General features: G+C 42.7%; 1 protein-coding gene across 2 annotated transcripts in view; it reads right to left on the bottom strand.

The window, feature by feature from the left end:
- Positions 1-20,369, bottom strand: part of fto (FTO alpha-ketoglutarate dependent dioxygenase) — a 119,606-nt gene that overhangs the window by 80,397 nt on the left and 18,840 nt on the right. The window contains exons 2-7 of one of the 2 annotated variants that reach the window (XM_023429764.2): positions 18,486-18,563; positions 17,323-18,358; positions 14,703-14,828; positions 9,585-9,664; positions 8,878-9,021; positions 2,521-2,640 (exon numbers count right to left, since the gene is read on the bottom strand). In XM_023429764.2, coding sequence (XP_023285532.2) covers positions 2,521-2,640; positions 8,878-9,021; positions 9,585-9,664; positions 14,703-14,828; positions 17,323-18,358; positions 18,486-18,563 — 1,584 coding nt within the window. The remainder of the gene's footprint in view (positions 1-2,520; positions 2,641-8,877; positions 9,022-9,584; positions 9,665-14,702; positions 14,829-17,322; positions 18,359-18,485; positions 18,564-20,369) is intronic. The other variant, XM_087180217.1, reaches the window with a different exon arrangement.

The following is a 20,369-nucleotide window of genomic DNA, read 5'->3' as shown; positions in this document are numbered from 1 at the left end:
CCGTGTGCTAAATATGACAATAAAGAGAGGAAGACTGGCTGTTTGTATTGCTATTTTAGCAGGATAAAACAATAGGCTGTTTTATTGCTACAGCACAGTGTATAAAACAACACAGTGTCATTTTATAAACCCTATTTAAAGAGACATATATTTGTTATTTTAAAAAAACCCATGGTGATATCAAATTTGACAAAAATAATGCTGTATTAAAATATACTCTGCCGGCAAGAGCAGAAAAATCCAAATAAATAAATGGCAAACAGTGTCTGCACACAGTAGGTCACTTGCATTTCACTGAATTACACCACGCTGTCAATTTCCAGCTTCATAATGTAAAATATATGCAATAAAGGAATGTACAGGGGAGCCCATATCATTTAAATATCTCAAGAGTAATTTAGAGAAATGTGTTTTAATCTAACTGCAGAAAAGCCACAGCTATCAAAACCTCCAAAAGCAAAATCTATAAGTCACATCTATAAAGTGCCTTTCATCAGCATATCACAGGTCGATGCATGTATGTAAATATTGCTTGCCAGAGCAATAATGTTGTCTTTCATCACAATAGTGAATCACTACATTTATGCGCTCACCACTGTATTATTTTTGCATAGGTTCAATACGCAATTCTGCAGAAGACATACTTGCTTTTGTGTGATTCGACACTAAGTAATTAATAATTTAGTCAGAGAATTTTGATTGTAAATTGATGTTCGAGTAATTTGAAATGTAAAATAAATAAATACTTACATAATTATTTATTTACAGAAAAAATATTCCCAAATTCTTATATTTAATCATCATATTGTATTTATTTCACTTTTTATTTCCCTAAAAATATTTCTTATTTACTGCATCGTGTAAAGTCTGATGCTAAGTTTCTACTGCAGAAATCCAGATGTGGACACAGACACACACACACACACACACACACACACACACAAATACACATAGTGGATATGGTTTGCTTATCCATTAGAGAGAGACGGAGACACAGCAACAGAGAGAGAGAAAGACCTCACATTTCACTGATGCCCTTTTCTAAATACAGGTCCAAATCACACACTTCATCGGGGCCCGGAGGTGGAGCTCTAGATGAGTTTAGACCCTGTCTACTAACTCCCCCACACCCACACCCACCCACCCTCTGCCAGGCTGTTTGACTGTGAGAGAGAGGGAGCGGGAGAGTGAGAGAGAGAGAGAGAGAGAGAGAGACTACGACTAGAGCTGGGCAGCGTCAGCAGCAGCAGTGCTGTTCTCCTCCAGCCCCTGTCTTTATCCCCGCCTGAGCATTAGATGTGATTACTGCTCAGCACTCGACACTGACAGAGACAGAGAGCTCCCAGAGACAGAGGGAGTGGGTGAGAGACATAAAGAGACAGAGAGGGAGAGAGAGAGAGAGAGAGAGAGAGAGAGAGGGAGGGAGAGAGAGCAGGGAGGAAAAAGGAGCACAGCTCTTTCGTTCCCTCCGCTCCTGCTACAGTGATACAAGAGTGCCCCCTGCTGCTTCTGGTGTCTGGATGTTAAATACACACACATACACACATGAACACGCACACACACTCTTTGAAATCTAGCTTTGAGAGAAGGACTGCGTAGAACCTGTGGGGAGAGAGAGAGAAGGCGAGACCAAGCATGTATCTGTGTGTGTTTGTGTGCTTTATATCTACTGTGTGTGTGTGTGTGTGCGTGTGTGTGTGTGTGTGTGTGTGTGTGTGTGTATGGGTGGGTGTCTATGGCTCATATGTACAGTAAAGAACTGTGCGGTGACTTAATTATGAGTCTGACATTACTAAGTGATTCCTCTCTAACTAATAGCTGTGTGCCCACGCTCCTCTCTAATAAAACTACTGTGAGGCTATGACAAACACATGACCCATCCTTAATAATGCACCGTGGTGAGAAGTTGGACAATCCATCATGTAATTTTTAAACACACCCTCCGTTGTGTGGAGCATTATTGAACAGAAGATCACATATTTAATTTGTATAAAAAGTGCAAGCAGAGGCATGTTGAGCATTTAGAAAGGTGAAAACCCTTTTTATTAAATAACAGTGAGACTAAACCTGAAATGAAGCTGCTCTTTTTTTGGAAGGGGTAAAAATGCTTCTTCATATTTATTATTATTTACTTTAAAGAATATTTTTGATAGTTGATGTTTTTATTGACAGTATATTACATACAGCCTTCAGATATATTATTAAAATCAGGGTAAATAAACATGGTTTTCTATTTTCTCGTATGAAAGAGGTTTTTCATATATTAGTTTAAAAACTATTTACACCTTTTTTTTTTTGCATGTATTTTCTAAAACAGGAACGGCATCAGTGCGAAGCCGAGGACTGGTGTGTCCTTAAAACCTAAACAAGGAAGAAAATAAGTGTCGTTCTACAGAAAGAAATACATTTCATTTAACCACTGAGGGGATTAGTAGGGTAAAGTGAGCGACACTGAGTTGATGCCATACTCAGTAAACTACGCAGGCTAACACAGCAGACTGAGCGTCTGAGCGGCCTTACCATGGTCTCCATGAGCTTCCAGTCTTTCTCCAGCTGCTCCATCGGTCTCGTCCACCAGCTGCAGAAACGGGTGTAGCGCTGGCCCTGAAACCAGTACTGCCGCAGCCACTCGAACTCCACCTACGAGCATGTGCACATGCACACAAACACACACACATAGAATAAAAACGCTAGTTGAGACAGACAATTTTCCCACAGTTTCATCTAATCTAAGTGGAAGACAATCTGAAATTTTATAAAGTCAGATATATCTATAAAAAATACATTGAGAATAGCTTCTTAGCCTCATTTGATCAATTTCATCAATTCCAAAATTATCTGTCGCTTTGGAACAATTAAATCAAGTAAAACAAAAATCTAATTCAATAAATATATATTTGAAGAATGTAATCTGTACAACAAACACACAATTTACTTATCCTCCTGTAAAGAATGAAATTATAATATTACATATTGTGAAATGCTGCTGTAAATCTCCTATTTCGACTAGTAAATATCTCATTTATGAAAGAAAAATATTCTTTCTGTCCAAGCACATTTATATTTGTAATAAAAATTATAATGAATTTTATAAAATGTATAATATCTGATTTCAAAAATATCTAAAAATGTCCCTGCACTCTATGAGAAACATATTCATTGGCTTGAAATGTTGCATATGTTAAAGGTCAGAAAATTATTTAAAAGTGCATTCAATCCTTTTCACAAGGTCTCTGAAAGGAACAAGACAGTTGAGACCCATTTTTTTTAATTACGTGCGTGAAAAATAGTCCAACCACAAATAAGACTCACACCTTTACCAAACATCTTTAAAGACACACGGACAACACACACACACAGTATATTCACACACAAATTTAAATATGTCTATTCACACACACACACACACACACACACACACACACACACACACACACACACCTTCCAGTCAGTACACCTGAAAACTCCGCCTTCTTCCTCCTCTCCTCATTCTCCTCCCTCCTTCCCCTCCTCTCCCGCTCCCTCGCTCCGTCTGGAGATGACAGTCTCGGCTGCCGAACTGCTCCCCTCTCCTCCGCTGGGAGTGTTTTTCTTTCCTGCTCTTTTGAAGTGCTGATTTAATCCTCGCAAGGATGCTTCATGTAGCCAGGTGTAGCCTATCTATTTCTAAGTATGTCTTTCTGCGCGCATGTTGGTGTGTTTGTACCTGCATGAGGATCAGCGTGTTTGCGCCCTTGCGTGTATCTGTCTACATAGGTGTGTTAGTGGCTTTGTTAACGTCTGTGCATACAATTGCCAATGTGAGTGTGTATGTCAAAGATTGCCCCAATTGCCGCCAAAGTGAACGCGAGATGCTGCGAGTTGCCCTCCCCCAAAACGTCCTACAAAGCATCATCCACCCAAAACAATGCACGCTCTATTTCATGTTGACGCAGACAACTGTACAACACAAAATGTAGTTGCATACAAAGCGCCTGCATATCAGATGGGACTGAGAGAGCTATTGTTCTCTTTCTGAAAACTGTTCTGTTTATTGTTCTTCTAACAGAGCATTAGCCAATGTATACAGAATACCCGCTTTAGAGCTGCAAGCTTTGAGCGTATTAGCTCTCCCCAAAAGCCATCAGGACTCAGAAGGTCAATGTGGATACTTTCCTGTGTTTTTAGTTCCACTGATGCATCTTGCACCTATCATTCTATTCATGTAGCACAGGTTTTTGGATGAGCCGGTCATCAACTCTCATCTAACCCTGTCTCCTACAAATTATGTTCATATACAACTAATTTGTACTGGCTAATGAGTTCAGATCAATTTTAGCTCTGCATTAAAAAAAAAAAAAAAACAGAGCCCTCTCATTCATTTCAATGAGGCCTAGTCCATTGGTGTAGATGGGGTGACAATGGAGGAGGTCAGGGTCAAACAAGCCACAGTCATCTGGCATGTCCCAGGTGGATGACTTTATAACGCGAATGACTTTGTATGTACGACTGTTTACCTCACAATTGTCACAAGGAAAGGCAGAATAGTGGCAACTTTGATAATATTCCAGTGTTGTAAAGTCCTGTTTGATAGGATTATAAACCACAGTGCTGTGTTTTGTGCTCACAAATTTTTTACTCAAGCTGGATTGGATATTTCATGTCTCACCAGCACCTGAAGCAAAACACTCCAGCAATGTTGCATTGTTTTAATGCACTATTAAGATATGTTAGGGGTGCGGAGGTATATGGGGTGTTACTTTCCAAAGATGTTTTCCTCAGGTGCCACGGCTGTGGTACAATAAGCTACTACAACTACAACTGTAGGTTTGAACTCAACTCAAGTCCCAAATATCCTGGTTCATGCTAATAAAAGTATCACAGAAAAGTATGAACACTGAGCCTGAAATATTATTGTTGAAATTTCCTAGTGGTCACTGCTCTGTATTATGAGGCGGGTCTCCTTACACCCAGCACCCTGAGCAAGTTAAAACAAAGGGCAAGAAATATTTGCACAAACAACTTGAGTGAGGCCTGCCTTGTGTCGAAGCTGCGCGCAGAATCATCCTGCCATTTGCTTCCAAAAGGCTCTGATCACAGCAGGGATGACATGCAAGGACTGAGGCATGTCAGGGAGAATACACAGCCAGTGGCACTGCTCAGCAGCCTCTCAGTCACTCCATACAACCCACCCTTCAAAGAAATGTCATCCTTTATGGTCCCTTCAACACCCTCCAAATCCACTCCCCTTCGATCACTACAGCTCAAACACACAACAAAGCCTCTGAACGCTGATATTGGACGTCCTTTTCTCTCTGTCTGTCCCTCCTTCCATCTCTCTGATTGTCTGCCTGTCCTTTAGTGAGAAGAAACCAACCTGTGTCTACACTTTGAGCTGACATGGCTGCCTGTCCCCCACTGCGCAGGCCAGCGGCAGCCACAAAGCAGGCCATCTAAAGCGACTGAGGAGTGCTGGCCAATGTGGCATTTGGAGTCTGGCCACCCAGCTGAGAGTTACCAAGAGGGGAACTCTGACTAAATGCCACCTATCCAGGCAGACAGATCGAAAGTGTGTGCGAAAGAGAGAGTGGTTGTTAGGGCTAGTTTTTCTCTGAGACAGCGCGGGGGAGCGAGAGGGGAGCTAGTGGCTCCCCTGCGGCAGTCGCTGTCATCTCCCCAGGTGATGGACACACTAACTACACATTAGCCCCACATTAGTCGACCGGCCGCCCACCATAGCAACTCTGGAGTTAAAACCAACTAGCCCCCTTTTTTCCCATTTAATGAGGCACGATTCTTTCCACACCTTCACGGTATTCCCTGAGCGGGTCCAATCAATTTCCAGGCCAGGGCCCTGAGGTTGGAGCTGATGAGAGTGGGATCGATCCCACTCTGCCGTCCTCTGTTTACCTTTCCCGGCCTCCTCACACATCAGCCGGGAGAACTGGTCCACCCAGGTCTGTGAGAGCCACCAGGCACACAATTTACTCTAATCACACACTTGCCAGAGTGGTCCCACTAAAGCTAGGTTACACTGTACATCCACACGTTGCTGCATATGCATTTCCATTCCTATCTGGGCCACAGACATAGGTAGAAGTGATCCTGCTGTCTTAGCTGCCACTGGAGAAGAGCTCCTTCACACCAACGTGACTAATATCATTAAATTAGAATTGAATCAGTTCATTTAATCTTAAAAAAACAAAACAAAAAGAAAAAAACTAAAGGAAATCTCTGGCTACATCATGATATTGCAGAACTCAGAACGGGGTAGATGTGGGTAGATCTTTATTTGTGTAGCACTTTCAAAGCAAACTTACAAAGTACAAAGACATTAAAAAACCCAATAAACCTGCAGGATGAACAATAAAAATGTCTCACATGAATTAAAAACAGTGTTAAAGGGTAATAAACCTGGTAAATACAAGAGGAATAACAAGCACGGACTACAAACTGCTGGCAAAACTATTGAGAAGTGATTTATACGATTACAATGATATTGCCACTATAAGCCCCTCAGCTAAGGTGCTCCAAAGCCAGGCAGAGACCTGAGAGCCTGGGGACACACTCTGGCCTGGAAGAGGACATAAGAAGGTCACACACTCCCTGCTTCCACACAGTTTACTTTCTGCCAGAACATGTGCGGAAACCTTGTCCCACCCTTCAATATTTACTGTGGGGGGACTAGCATCATTAGAGGGGGTCCCTCAGGGCACTCTGTCACACACCCACCTGGGAAGTGACACAGTGGCTTTAAATGAGACAAGACATTTGTGTCTGGGATTAGCATTTCAAAGCCAAACATGCACACGGGGGCCGTGTGGCGATGCTATGTTAGACTACCCCCCCAACCACCTAAGACAGGAGGTAAGATTAAAAAGAGACAGTGAAAAGGACCGTGCTTAACAAACAGGTGGGAACTTCAGTTTTCCTCATTTCTGTCTCTGTCTCCCATCAACCCTTACTACAACTCGACATCCCACCCCATCCCCAAACACTCATACTCAGATGGCAGACGCTCTGCTTCATCATCGTCAGACCCGCCCACGGCCTCTGACAAGTGTCAACCTCCACTCCCCCCCTCCCACTGCACCGCATCGCACAATATCCATGACACGTCAGCCGCTGCTCGCTTGCTGTTTAGCACTTTTTAAGGAAAGGCCCACAAGGCACTGCTCAGGTCAGGCTGCCTGCACATCTCAGGCTTGTTCGCTCCTCGGTCGTCCATGTCAAACACGAACTGCGCAATATACACTCGCCAAGCGCCAAAGTGTGCCGCCATCATAAATAACTCCACCAACAATACATCATTTAAGTGGGTGTTCTGCTCTCGTGGGCAACTCCAAACAAATGGCCACATCGATCATTGCGAGTGCCACGTAGGGTAGGCTTGAGCCCCCGAGAGCAGCCCCCCCCCCTTTACTTAAATACTCACACATACATACACATACACCTGCTATTTTATAAATAGCATCCTGTTCTCCTAAATAAACCTGTCTTGCCCTCCTGTTGGGGGCCTACGCTCGGTAATCCTGTGGCGCTATGCGGCAAGCTAGCAGGTGCTGCTAGTTTGACTAGCGCAGCACTCCTCCTGACACAGACAGCCCTATTGTTTGGCAGTGCTGAATAATTAATATTGTCTACAACCTTTAAACAACCTTACGTCAGACTCATCTGTCATGGCGTCCCGCTGAGGGGCCTGGGTGCTCGGATGTGTGCTTTGAGCCCAGGGGTGTAAGAGGGGGAGAGGTGAAGTGCTATATTAACTGTTGGCCTGCGGCAAGCTAACACAGGAGGTTGATGGCGCCACAGACGGCCCCTCACGTTCTTCTGTTTTTGACCTCGCTCCATCCCTCAATACCCCAAGCCAGCATCACTCATTGTTTTGTGTGAAAGGGGGTGAGGGAGGGGAGCGGGGCGTGACTCCATCTTTAGATAACATATGGAGAGGCTATTGCCTTACAATCCATCACAGGCCGGGACAAATGAGAACAACCTGGATTTCATATTTGGAGGCATTTCCCTGAGTAGAAACAACAAGGTAAGTAGAAGGTGGAAAGCTGGCGAGCTCCCATTCTGTTGTTTACAGAGCTTTAACCTGTTATCAGAGGACCGCCAGCATGGCCAAGAGCTCCCATGATGCAAAGGAAATGGAAAAGGCATATCAAACCATAGCAAGCACACTTTTAATTACCTGTACAGCTGTATTGTTGGAGAGGTCAATTATTTAAGTCGTGATTTCTCTGCCTGTCTGCATCCAGAGCACAAATGCAAGTTTGTTCAAATAAATTCAATTCCCCAATTAGATATTTATCCATGTTATTCATGAGAACACCAGAGTTTTCAGTAGCTCTGAGAATGATTTCTTCATATTTCATGACAATTTCTGTGATCCTGTCCTGATGAAATCCTGGCACATTTGCAAATGGTTCTCAGACATTTTAACCTCCCTGGAGCACCAGATGGGTGAGGATTAAAGCATCAGGACAATTCAGATAGTATCAGGCAGGTTCATGATCACAGAAAAATATAGGAAAACTTTCAAAGACTGGCATATTATTCTAGAAACTTTTTTGGAACATTGGCAAACATCACTCGTCTGGTTCTCCACGAGGCCAAAACAAGCTTCGGATATTTCCTGGTACATAAATAGTGGCAGGTAGAGGAAACCAGGGTGACGACAGGTTTCGACAAGTGAAAAAAAAGTCAACACCTATACAGACTTAACAGTGCCAGTACAAATAAATGTTCCACACACTCACAAATGAAATCATGCAAAAACCCCAAAGACAAATTTGTGCCCAATCATCCAAAACACACACACACACACACACACACACACACATACACAGACACACATGAACACACGCATTTGAAAACACACGGCCGTGTCCCCACCTCATTGTGAATCTCCTCACAGTGCTGAAGCGTTGTCGGCAGCAGGGCCAGCAAGCTGTGGGAGCCTGTCTCTGGGTCAGTGTGCAGGTTGGACAGGGCCTCTTGGCAGCGTGACTGGATGTAGGTCAGGGTCCCACTGGAACACTGGTAGGAAAGGGACAGTGTGATACAAATAACTGCCATGCAGGGTTTACCTAAAGCCTTGAACTCGTGTAGCAAGTGAAAATAACTACCAGGTAGGAGAGGTCGTGATGAATAACCCTCAAATTGTACTTGACTCCACATGATCCTAATGATGCTGCTGTCGGCATCGCTTTATTTTAAATCCAAAAACAAAGGGCTATATAAGCGTACTGTACATTTGAATACATTTTAGACTATGCTTGTCTTTTAAAAACTGTAAAGCTCTTATTTAACTGATCATAGCCTGTGATGTTTATGCACTCTGTATTAAATTACACATTTATTTCCACTCATAAGATATCACTTTCCATTTCACTGAATACATCACTTTTTTTTGTATTTTGTCATTGTTGTTCATAAGACACAGTGTTTTCATCCATACGCAGTCTTTGCCCACAAACAGCGTGTAAGCACCTGCAGCAGTCCTCAGTGAAACCGAAGGGGACAGTGGGCACGCTTCTGCAGCGTTTTCACAACAAGTTTCAAACTCTGTGTTTTCCCTTTTCGGCCTGTTTGCTTCTCACCTCGGCCACTCTGTGCGTGGAGCTGAAGCGTGCAGTGTCTCCAGCTAGGACACAGTGCTGGTGGGTACTGTTCAGGTCATCTGGCAAATACAGGGAAGAGGAAACTATCAGAGCACTCTACCAACACCACCAAGTAATCATCAAAAGAGCAGCGAAGAACAGTAAACAAGAGAAGCGTCCAGAACAGAATATTTATCCAACAGAAAATAAAACACTGGAGAACAGAAAAGAGCAGCTCCAAGAATAGGATAAGAGCGAAGATTTCATATTTTGATCTAGTTTGAATTAATTGTAATAAAGAATAGAAGAAGAACATGAAAAGAAAAAGAACTGATTACAACAGAAAAACAGATGAGAAGCAGAGCATGAAGGAACATGACAACTAAATCATCTTGTTCTCTCAGACAGATTGCGCGTGGTCCAGCACCGAATCAAATAGAATGAGCAGCATTGTACTATAATTTTAATTACCAAACAAAACCAGATCGCGCTCAATCTGTCAAGATGGAAGAGCCATACCAACAAACATTTGTCCAATATCACAGGAGCTTTACAAAGAGGCCTTACTGCTGTTTCCTGTGTATCCCTCCATGTGTTTCTTTGTGTGTATAGATGTTTCTCAGCTCTGCCATTATTTGCCTCATACCAATAATTAATTTAGCCATGACAGAGCTGTCATTCACAGCACATGTGCATATTTACACCCGCCTTGAGCAAGAGTACACCGGCTAATGCCTGTGATTTGAAAGTCAAACAGCCAAATGCTTTGGGAGAAAGATATTATTGTTTGGTGGGAGAAAAAAAAGATGGTGACAAACAAAACAACTTGCCGGTGTTTTCTTCACCCTGATGAGATTGTGAAGGATTAGGTCTCTGGGCAGAATTACTCTGCGTCTTTAAAACTGTTTATATCCAATAACAAATTATCTCCATCAATCTGTTCTTTTCTTGGCGCGTCTGATGCGTCAGTGGGATCAGGAGGGAGTAGAGGCAAACTCGATAACTGTAATAAATATTTATCTTTCTTTCAACCCCTGCGCCTGCTGCCACTTGTCCTCCTTTTCCAGGAAGCAGGCTTTTAAATATATTGGGTCAACTCTTTTCTCCAGTCCCCCTGTGCATTGGGAGCTGGAAATCTGATTATTGAACAGGCCCAGTGTCAAGACTTGCATTGTTCTTTTTTAACCACTGAAATTCCATTTGGGTGGAAATGATGGTGATTCAATTTGCCTCCAGCAGCTCAGACATTAGCAGTTCAAAAGGGCCAGGCGGCGACAAATGGTGCTGAAAAGACATTATGGTGTCTGTGGTCATACACCACTGTCGTTTTCTTTTAATACCACAAAACTACTTATCATACGGTGTGTGTCACTAAAACACTGGTACAATATATTTTAACACTTGGTTTAGTGGTGATCGCTCTGTCAGTGTGTGCGCATGTGTGTGTGTGTGTGTGTGTGTGTTTGAAATGGGAGGGGAGGCATATCCTCCCTTCAATAAGCAGGGGGAGCGCATTCTTTGCATGTGTGAGAGCATTTATTTTTGTGCATGCGAGTTGTGCAAATTTATAGGTGCGCGCACATGTCCGCGCACCGTGCCAAGTCTTTAATGCAGGTAGACCGACAAAGCGACAGACGGCCAAGGACTGTGTGAGCCGCTATCGTTGTGCAGCAGTTGGCCTCTCAAGGGCGTACTCACCAAGTGGAGCATAAATCCCCACTGATCCGCGACAGTCAAGTCCCATTAGAATGGTCTGCACAACAGCCCATCACTCTATTATCATGGTTGGCCTGAAACTGACTGTTCTATTGTAAATCTTATCCAGCTAAAGGAGGTCGGCTTCAAGCCCTTTCAAGCTGAATATTGGGTACAGACATCACTGCTCTCAGATGAAAACATAGCAGCTTCAAAGAGTCAACTTCAGGAATTCATTAAAACCTTCCTATTCCTATTCCTTACTTGTGAAAGAAATGATTGAGATTGAAAAACACTTACTAGTGGCATATGTGAAAGCTACTCCAGCCACTCTCACATAATGTAGATACAATGGAAAGGTAATCTAATGTTCAGTTGGATACAGCGGCTTCAGGAAGTGGCTTCTATTTTTGCATACATTATTGTTTTGCATTAAATTGTAAATGGATAAAATTGCCATTTTTACCCATCAATCTACACTCAATAATCCACAATGACAAAATGAAAACATGTTTTTTTGTGCTAATTTATTAAAAATCAAAAACTGAAATCTCTCATTTACAAGAGTATTTGTAGAAGATCTGCAGACAATTGAGTAAGTCTCTGCGACCTTTGCTCACATGGATTTGGGCAGTTTATCCATTTCTTCCTCGCACATCCTGTCAAGCGTCATCAGATTAGAGGGGAAGCGTCTGTGAACTGCTATCTTCAGGTCTCTACACAGATGTTCTATGGCGTTTAAGTCTGAAAGATGATCCGTCGCTCCAGGCTCAGGTGGCGTGCACTTTGGAGCAGGTTTTCTTCAAGGAACTCTCTGTATTTGGCTCCAGCCTTCTTCCCTCAATTCTGACCAGTCTCCCTGTCCCTGCAGCTGAGAAGCCCCCTCCACCACCCCCCCACCCCCCCTTAGCATGATGCTACCACCACCATGCTTCACCATAGGTTCTGCTGAAAGGATTCAGTCTCATCAGCCCAGAGAATATTTTTCCTTGTGCTCTCAGAGTCGTCTAAATGCTGTTTGACAAACTCCAAGTGAGCTGTCACATACCTTTTACTCAAAATTACTTCCGTCTACCATCTCTGCAGAGAACTTCTGTAAGAGAACCTGTTTGGTTGCCTACCTGACCAAGGCCCTTCTTGCCTGGCCACTCAGTTTGACCAGACTCTTATAAGAGTCCTGGTGGTTCCAAACTTCTCCATTTCACAGGTATTGAAATGGAGAAGATTCTCCTGGGATGATTCAAAGCTTTAGAAATGGTTTATATACCATTGCCCAGATCTGTTCCTCACCTCAATTATACCCCAGAGGTCCACAGAGAGTTCCTTGACTTGGTTTTTGTCCTGACATGCAATGTGAATTGTTGGACCTTATATGCAAAGGTGTGTGGCTTTTTAAACTACATCCAGTCAATTCAGTCTGCTACAAGTGGACTCAAGTTAAGTTCTAGACACATCTCAAAGATAATTAAAGCAAAGAAGAAGCTGCTGACCACAATTTGGAGTTATAGCAAAGCATCTGAATAATTTTTGAGAATTGGAGGGTTCAGTTTTCTTTAATAAATTTGCAAATATTTCTAAAAACATGTTTTCACTTTGTCATTATGAATTATTGAGTGTAGATTGATGCGCAAAAATGGCAATTTTATTCATCAAAAATTAAATCTACAAAACAATTAAGTGTCCAAAAAGGGACGGGATGTTTTCTAAATGCTAACAAAACAATTTCTCACTTGCTGTAGTTAAGCTAATGATACCAGAATCCAGTCACTTATAATACAGCAATGTATGGGGCATTTGATGCTATTCACCTTTGTGAGTACCAGGTACTGTACCTGTCCAACATCTGGACAGTCCATGTGTTTGTGCATGTCCATACAAAAAAGATACTTTTCTTTTTTGTATGGACATGCACAAATGTTGTGAAATACTGAGGTAAATATTGCACGCATTCCTTAGTACTTATTACAATGTTCTTGAGGCTAACCCAAACCTCTTGTCGAGGAACTATATGTTTTGTTGTAAAAATATTATCAGAGGCTAGAATGGGCTCTATCGCTATAAAACAAAACGAAACCCAACAAAAAACAGAACAGAAAAGACTTTATATGGAGCATATTTCCTCCAAAAATGTATTTGATATTATGTCAGCTACATTGTCCCGACTCTAAACCCTTAACATCGTTTAAAAACTTCTGAAAGCTGCTGTAAATCTTAGCAGTTTATTTATGACATTTACGCAGAGAGCACAGGTAGGGGTTCAGTCGCATCATAAAAAACACTGACAGCATATGTGATTGTATACCAGATGGATACTTGCTGTTGAAGGGATCAGAACAGTGATCTTTTAATCACATGAAAGCCTCTCTAATCACAAGGTCACATACATATGCAATGTATTATCACATATGTCGATGGATAACAGATTAGATAGCATAATAAGAACATAAGTAAATAAAGGATTTTTTCTTTTTAGTTTTAGTATTGATTTTTATGTAAACATTGGGTACGGTTATGCTGTTAAAGTGTGAGGCCAGAAGGTGCAAAGACGCAGTTTTGGAACAGATTGTATATCAGAGGAGACACATGTCTGTCCACAACAGTTGGTGGTGACAAGGACTGCATTACAAGAGAATTAGACAAAACTAATTGTAGAATAAAAGTGGTAAAAAAATGCGTTATCAACTGGGTTAAATGAAATATATTTGTTGTTTGATTTTGAAACGAAACAAAATGCAGTAATTGACTGAGCAGACAAAGGGAGGACTGACTCAAGATTTTACTCTATGTCTATTATTATATACTTATGGAAGCAGAGTGCCCTGAAAAATAATAAATCCCCCATCCATCCATCCAACCAGGGGTCCTAACTTCTTGTACAGCTGAACACAAGCTTCTGCTGTGATGTGGATAAATGTCCTCACACTCAGAAAATATGGGAAAGCCTGGAAGGGCCCACGAGGCCAAAAAGAGGAGGGTGGAGGTGTCTGCTGCAGCCAAAAGCATTAAGCTATGATTTACACCCCTGTGGCCCGCTGTCTGTCCTCTCCATTGAGACATAGTCAGCTCTGGGTCACAGGACTTCAAAAAATAACATTTGGTTTTCCTAACCTCTCTAATGCACACAATTTCATGGAACCTTAAAGCTCCGTGTTCGGGCCAAGTAACCCCGCTCACACACATACACGCCTCAGCTCCATTTCTCCTGCAGAGAAGGTTGGAAGAAGAGGATAGAGTATGGGAGTGCATCCTGCTGGCATGGGTCATTTGGGACAAAGTACAAGAAACACTAAAACACAGGGTAATAAAAGTGCTCCTTCCTCCCAAAGTCAGACATGGTGGTGAATGTGGCTGAGTTGTGTGAGCAACGTGTTTACATGCGCGTGTGTGTGTCTGCGTGTGTGTTTATAGAGTAAGATTTAGTACCTCTCATGTAATAGCAATCTCCAGACTCCAGTGGCAGCATCAGGCCAGGTGTGTGGATGTCCCAGGCTACCTTGAGCCCAATCCTCCAGCATGCCTTCTCACCGCTGCCTCCCTCACTGCTCTCACCTGTCAGTCATACACAACCCAACTCACTGTAACATTGGCAGTTTGCATTTATATTCACATTCCAGGCACTGGACGGATAGTTTCATCCACTATGACTTAAACTAAACACTTGCACTTATATTTCCGACATTGTTATGGAAATACATGTGTCTAATCACTTTATAAATCAAATGATTTAATACAATATTAATTTTATTAATTAATTTTATGATTATTTTTCCACATCTGAAACTGAAAATATAATAAATCAAAAACACAGTGATAACAACAAGTCAAATCTGTGTAATTCAGCGCCCATTGACCATTTATCAGCAAAGATGTAGCCAAAAAAAAAAGTAAAATTAAGCAAAATAAAGGACTGCCACTTTAAATACTAAGGAATGAAATTATTAAATCCATACCACCCAAACAATGGATGTAAGATGCCTGCCTCCAGAAAGAAAGAATCACTTAAAAGCCAAGCAAAGATGATACGTGTTGCCGTGATCATATTGGCTGTTAGCACAGGATCTTTATGCTATCATTATGCTGTGCAAGAGGAAATAGTTGGATAAAAGCCCTTGATGTTGTTTAGTGTGTGTGAGTGTGTTATTAGACAGCAGGTATCCTATGATATTCCTGTTTCTGAACCCATTCACTGTAACCACCTCCTCTGTTCTTCTCTCTCCTTCCATTCTTACATGGCATACTAAGAAAACAAGATTTGGCCTGGCTGGCCAACACCCTTCAGCAAAATCAATACTAAAGTCTTTCTGGTCCTCTCTGCCCCACAGCTGCCTTTTCCTTTGCTCAGCACGGATAAATAGTAACTTAATTTCCAGCCATTGTGCTCTGAGAGCCAGCTAATGACAGCACTCCCCACGGCCTCAGGAATGGTGGAAGATCATCCTCCTTGCTGGAAAACACTCAGTCGTGGCAGATTCCTTTGGATCAGCGCAGCTGGGAAAAACACGGCTCAGAACACTTTGCAGGCTGAATAAAATAAAATAAAAAAACAAGGTGAGGCTGCTCAAAGATAAAAAAGTCTCTCAAAGGAAGCAGGTGCCATACAAAACATCTAGTGTCTGTAAATCTAAGATGTCTAAGGTGCTGTGTTTCTTTCTTCTCTAAAAGTGCAACATTCCTCAAGGTAACAATTTCATTAGCTGGTCCTGGGAGCCCTCAGAAGCAGCAACTGGAATATATCTCTGTGGCTCTCTGCTCAGACTTTCCTCTCTAAAGTCTGTGAGAGCTGTGGGGTCACTCACAACTAGAAAAGACACAGCTGCTGAGCACGGCAAAGTGTTACGGCGTAGTGTTTGAAGCCTGTGTTCACAGGGTCAGAGTTGAAATGGCTTAGAACAAATCATCGAAGCAGACCTCTGGAGCAGGTGTTTCTGGTTAAGAAACCCCAATGAAGAAAGCCCAGCTGTAAAGTGTGCTGGGATGTCAGGGCAGTTGCCACTACACCTGTGTGACACTGTAAAATTACAGTTTCAAGACACAGATGCAGACTGTGTAGGGCTCTCACCTTTAACTGTGCAGTCCATGTACAGTGTGTTTGCTGAACTACAACAGCACTTTTACCTCCATCCACAACAGGAAATCCTGTTTTGCTCTCCTTCCATCCTCTGGTGGTCTAGTGAGTGACATTAAGACTTTTATTTTTGAAATCCACTCATTTGGTTTGCTGGTAAAGAGCAAATCACAAAGAGAAGCTTCTTTAACCAGCAGTGTTCTGAGGATTATTTTCACAATAAAAAATTAGGTTGTATTTTACACTGTATATTATGCTAACCTGATCACGATGACCTTGTTTTAAGCAAAACATTCTTCATATGGTGGTACTGTCTTCTTTAGCTGTTTTGCATATGCTCTAGAAAGCAAAGTTCTTGTCTCACCGAGACTCTCTATCAACGCGATCAGCAAATACGATCAGCTCTTGAAAGAGAGCGCATTCCATAATTAGGAGACATCGTATTATCCATACAGTACAGTCAGGAACACTTTTCAAAGCAGGGCTCATTATTCCATATCAGATAATTGCACATCGATCATTTCTTGGGGAAATGATTTAGATGAGATGCAGTGTGTGTGATAAGGCCTGTTTGTTAGACCGCACCATTGAGCGTGTGTTAAGAGCTCAGATCCAAATGTCTGTGATCTCCCAACGCACAGTCGGCGATAAGGCTGTCAGCAGCAAGCCGGTGATGACATTTGATAATGCCCTGACACTATCACATAGATGGATCTGATGGGTGCCTCACCAGAGGCCATGTCTACAGCTGCTGCAGCGCTGCTGTAGGGCCATAATACACACGGTTAGCTGCATCTGATCCACCATAAAGCAACTGAGATAAGTTGATGGGATATTGAAGTGAAAGAGAAAAAGGAATCTTAATTTCAGAAACAACATGCCAAGAACTAGCATGATGTACTTTGGATTAAAAGTGCTGATGTCTTAAATAAAAGGGTTAAATAAGACAAAGTACTTGATTTTAGCTTTGACCCTTACCTTTGTCATCATAACAGCTGTAGCTGTAAACAGCCACTGGCGAATGAGTGACCAGGTTCTCATCGTGATGCCAGCCTACCGCCATTTTCCCCATGCCATAGTAAGGCTCTTCTTTCAGCTGGCTCATAGCTGCCGGGTCCATGTAGTTGAGTAAGGTGACATTGAACTTGACCGGACCGGTGCATACCTGTGGTGGACTGGGCTGGGAACAGCCCTGCCCGCTTGCCTTTTCCTCCTTGTCCTCAATGTGGTAATCTGACAGGCTGTGCTTTAGCTGGGCCACAGGTTTCCCGTGGGCCCCTAGTCCCACAGGTTCAGTCGGTGTGTCACTGACGGCCTTAGACCCCCAGCTAGGGCATTTCCCTTCACTTTGTTCTGACCCTGCTGCAACACTGGTTTCACTTGGTTTGACCTGGGAGGACTCTCCCTCCTCACTGCTGTGTTTGGACTCAGTCTCCCACTCCCCTTCTGGTTTTGACCCAGAGCAACCTTCTTCACTGTGTTTTGACTCAATGTCCCACTCCTCGCTGTGCTTTGACTCTGTGTCCCCCTCCTCACTCTGTCTGGACTCTGAGTCCCCTCCTTCACTGTTCTTGGAGTCTTCACTGTGTTTAGACTCTGTGTCCCCCTCTTTACCCTGTTTGGCCTCCGTCTCCCCCTTCGCACATTGTGTCAGCCTGTCTCCTTCCTTCAGCTGAGACACGTCAGAGCAGAAGAAGGTGTTAAGCTCCCACAATGCCTTGCAAGCAGATCTCAAGTCAGGGTCACAACAGTTTTGTCCTTTGACCTCAGTGTCCTCACTGTGCCAAGGGATGGCGAAGAGCCGTGTGTCCAGATAACGATAGGTGTGGCCCGGCTCACCCAGCAGAGCTCGTGACACGGCAGTGAACACGTCTCTGTCACGGACACGAACCAGATCCCTCAGGAGGCAGCCCTTGCTTCTCAGGGTGAGCAGAGCCGCCTGCACCTGACCATGGAGCTCGGCAGGCAGCGAGCAGGATCTCCTCAGAACCAGGCCAGTGTAACTGGAGTCCCACTGGGAAACAGATGTCATTTGAATCATAATGACAATGTGACAAAAATTCAAAAACATCCTAAATCTTACTAAGCAGAGTTAGAGGTTCAGAGATCATGAGCATTATCTGGAACTGTGGCTGGCTCACCAGTTGCTGAAAGCCCCGGTCTGAAGGTCCCAGAAAGGGGATCTTCTGGTCTCCCAACTCCTGCAATAACTTCCGCCTCTGTAGAACAGGAAACAGTAAAACAGGCTGATGAGCAGCTGCAGCTATATCCCTAACTGCACTACTTGTACCACTGTAACTCAGCCAGTGTACAATATCCTCAAGTGCATCTCAGCAAATATATAAATTTAATATTTTATTTATATATTTTGCACTTTGAATTAGTTTAGTCTGGACTCTTTTCTACTTTTAATTGCTGTTTGTGATGAGTGGACTGCTACTCAGTGTTGTTGTACAACAAAGGAAGTTGAATCTTGGGGACCTACTGTATTTCACTATTGTGTGTTTTTTACATACTTTCTTTGATGTCTAAGCAAACAATGGCCTTAACTTTTCTTTTCTGATCAAATACATTCAGTGTAGAGCTTTCTGGGAGGGGTAGGAGGTGGTGTGAGGTAAACCTTCACCCTTCCATACTTGAGTGCTGATGTTGAAAGACCCAGATTTACTTTATTTATTTATCTACTTACAACAAAGTTCCTGCCAAACAAATCTCAAATGCTTCAACATGTATGCTTTTACCTAAGCCCTTAATGTCATACATATACATACATGCATATGTTAATTCATCACAACATTGCTGTCGACAAAAAAACATTGCTCATTAATGAATTTATTATGAGGGAACATCCAGAGTCTGGTTGTAATGTCTCTTCTGTTTTATCTGTTTTGCAAGTACTGAAAAGGCAAAGTTTGAGCACAAGACTGCAATATCCTGACCTGAATACATCTCCAACCATCTTAGTATATTCTTTAGAAACAAACAGTCCAACTCTAATAGTGTGAAATGTACAGTAACAGACTGTACTGACTAAGGATTGATCAAAAAAATTTTAAAAATATGTGAGTAAATAAAATCAAATCATACAAACAGAATCACTCTGTATGTGAGGCTTTTATTAATGAAGGAGTTCTAACAAATGATGCATTGAAATCTGGCTGCAATATCACAGAAACCTGGTAACAAGTCACTTTCATTGACGTCTCGCATTTTTATGATATTGTGAAGGCTGCCGTGGGGTTCCTCACAACCTTATAAAAGATGCCCTGTGCCATACAGAGCTCCTCCAATAAAACCGTCAACCTGGTGGAGGGATCAAAGCACCTTTCATTGGGCCACATTCCATTCTGACCTGTAAATCCAATGGCAACTGGCATAAAAACTATATGCCCAAATAAATTTCACAACTGTTTCCCCACCCTGCCTCTTCTTCCCCTCCTGTACGTTCTGTCTGTGGACTCGTGACCTCATATCCATTCCCCGCGGGTGCACACACGCACAGGCCTCCACATGGCGTCTCAGCAGGAGAAGGAGAAATGTCACCGACATGCCACTGTCTTTTTACATCTTTTAAAGTTTTGGGCAAATGGCCTGTGGATTAACTGCCAAGTGGTTGTGGCAGTTTAAGGGAGACCAAAGCTTGTGTTTATTTCTGAGACATTTACAGCAAATATCTCACATTTCTTCTGCCTCTAATAATGCCAACACAGCGAATATGGGGACCAGCTGCCAAAATATGTCCTGACTTTTAGAGTGAAATAAAATGTCCAGTTAATAACACTGAAGTGCAGGTATAAAAAAAAATTTAAAAAACCTGTGTGTCCTGACTCAAAAGGCAGGGCCGGATCAGAAAGAGGGCAAACGGTGAAACCATGTGCATTAAAGACAGGAGAGAGGGAAACAAATCCCGATATCAGAGGCAGAAGAAATGGGAGGGCATCACATCTGAGGCAGTTTGGTGAATATACCTTCAGGTCTGAATCTTTACCTTAGGCTAAACAACAACACACCTGCTGAAAGTTTTC

This window comes from Seriola lalandi, unplaced genomic scaffold (genome assembly GCF_002814215.2).
Source record: "Seriola lalandi dorsalis isolate HSWRI2012SDOR001 ecotype SW California unplaced genomic scaffold, Sedor1 jcf7180002054898, whole genome shotgun sequence".
Classification (NCBI taxonomy): domain Eukaryota; kingdom Metazoa; phylum Chordata; class Actinopteri; order Carangiformes; family Carangidae; genus Seriola; species Seriola lalandi.
This window is presented reverse-complemented; position numbering and strand designations above follow the sequence as displayed.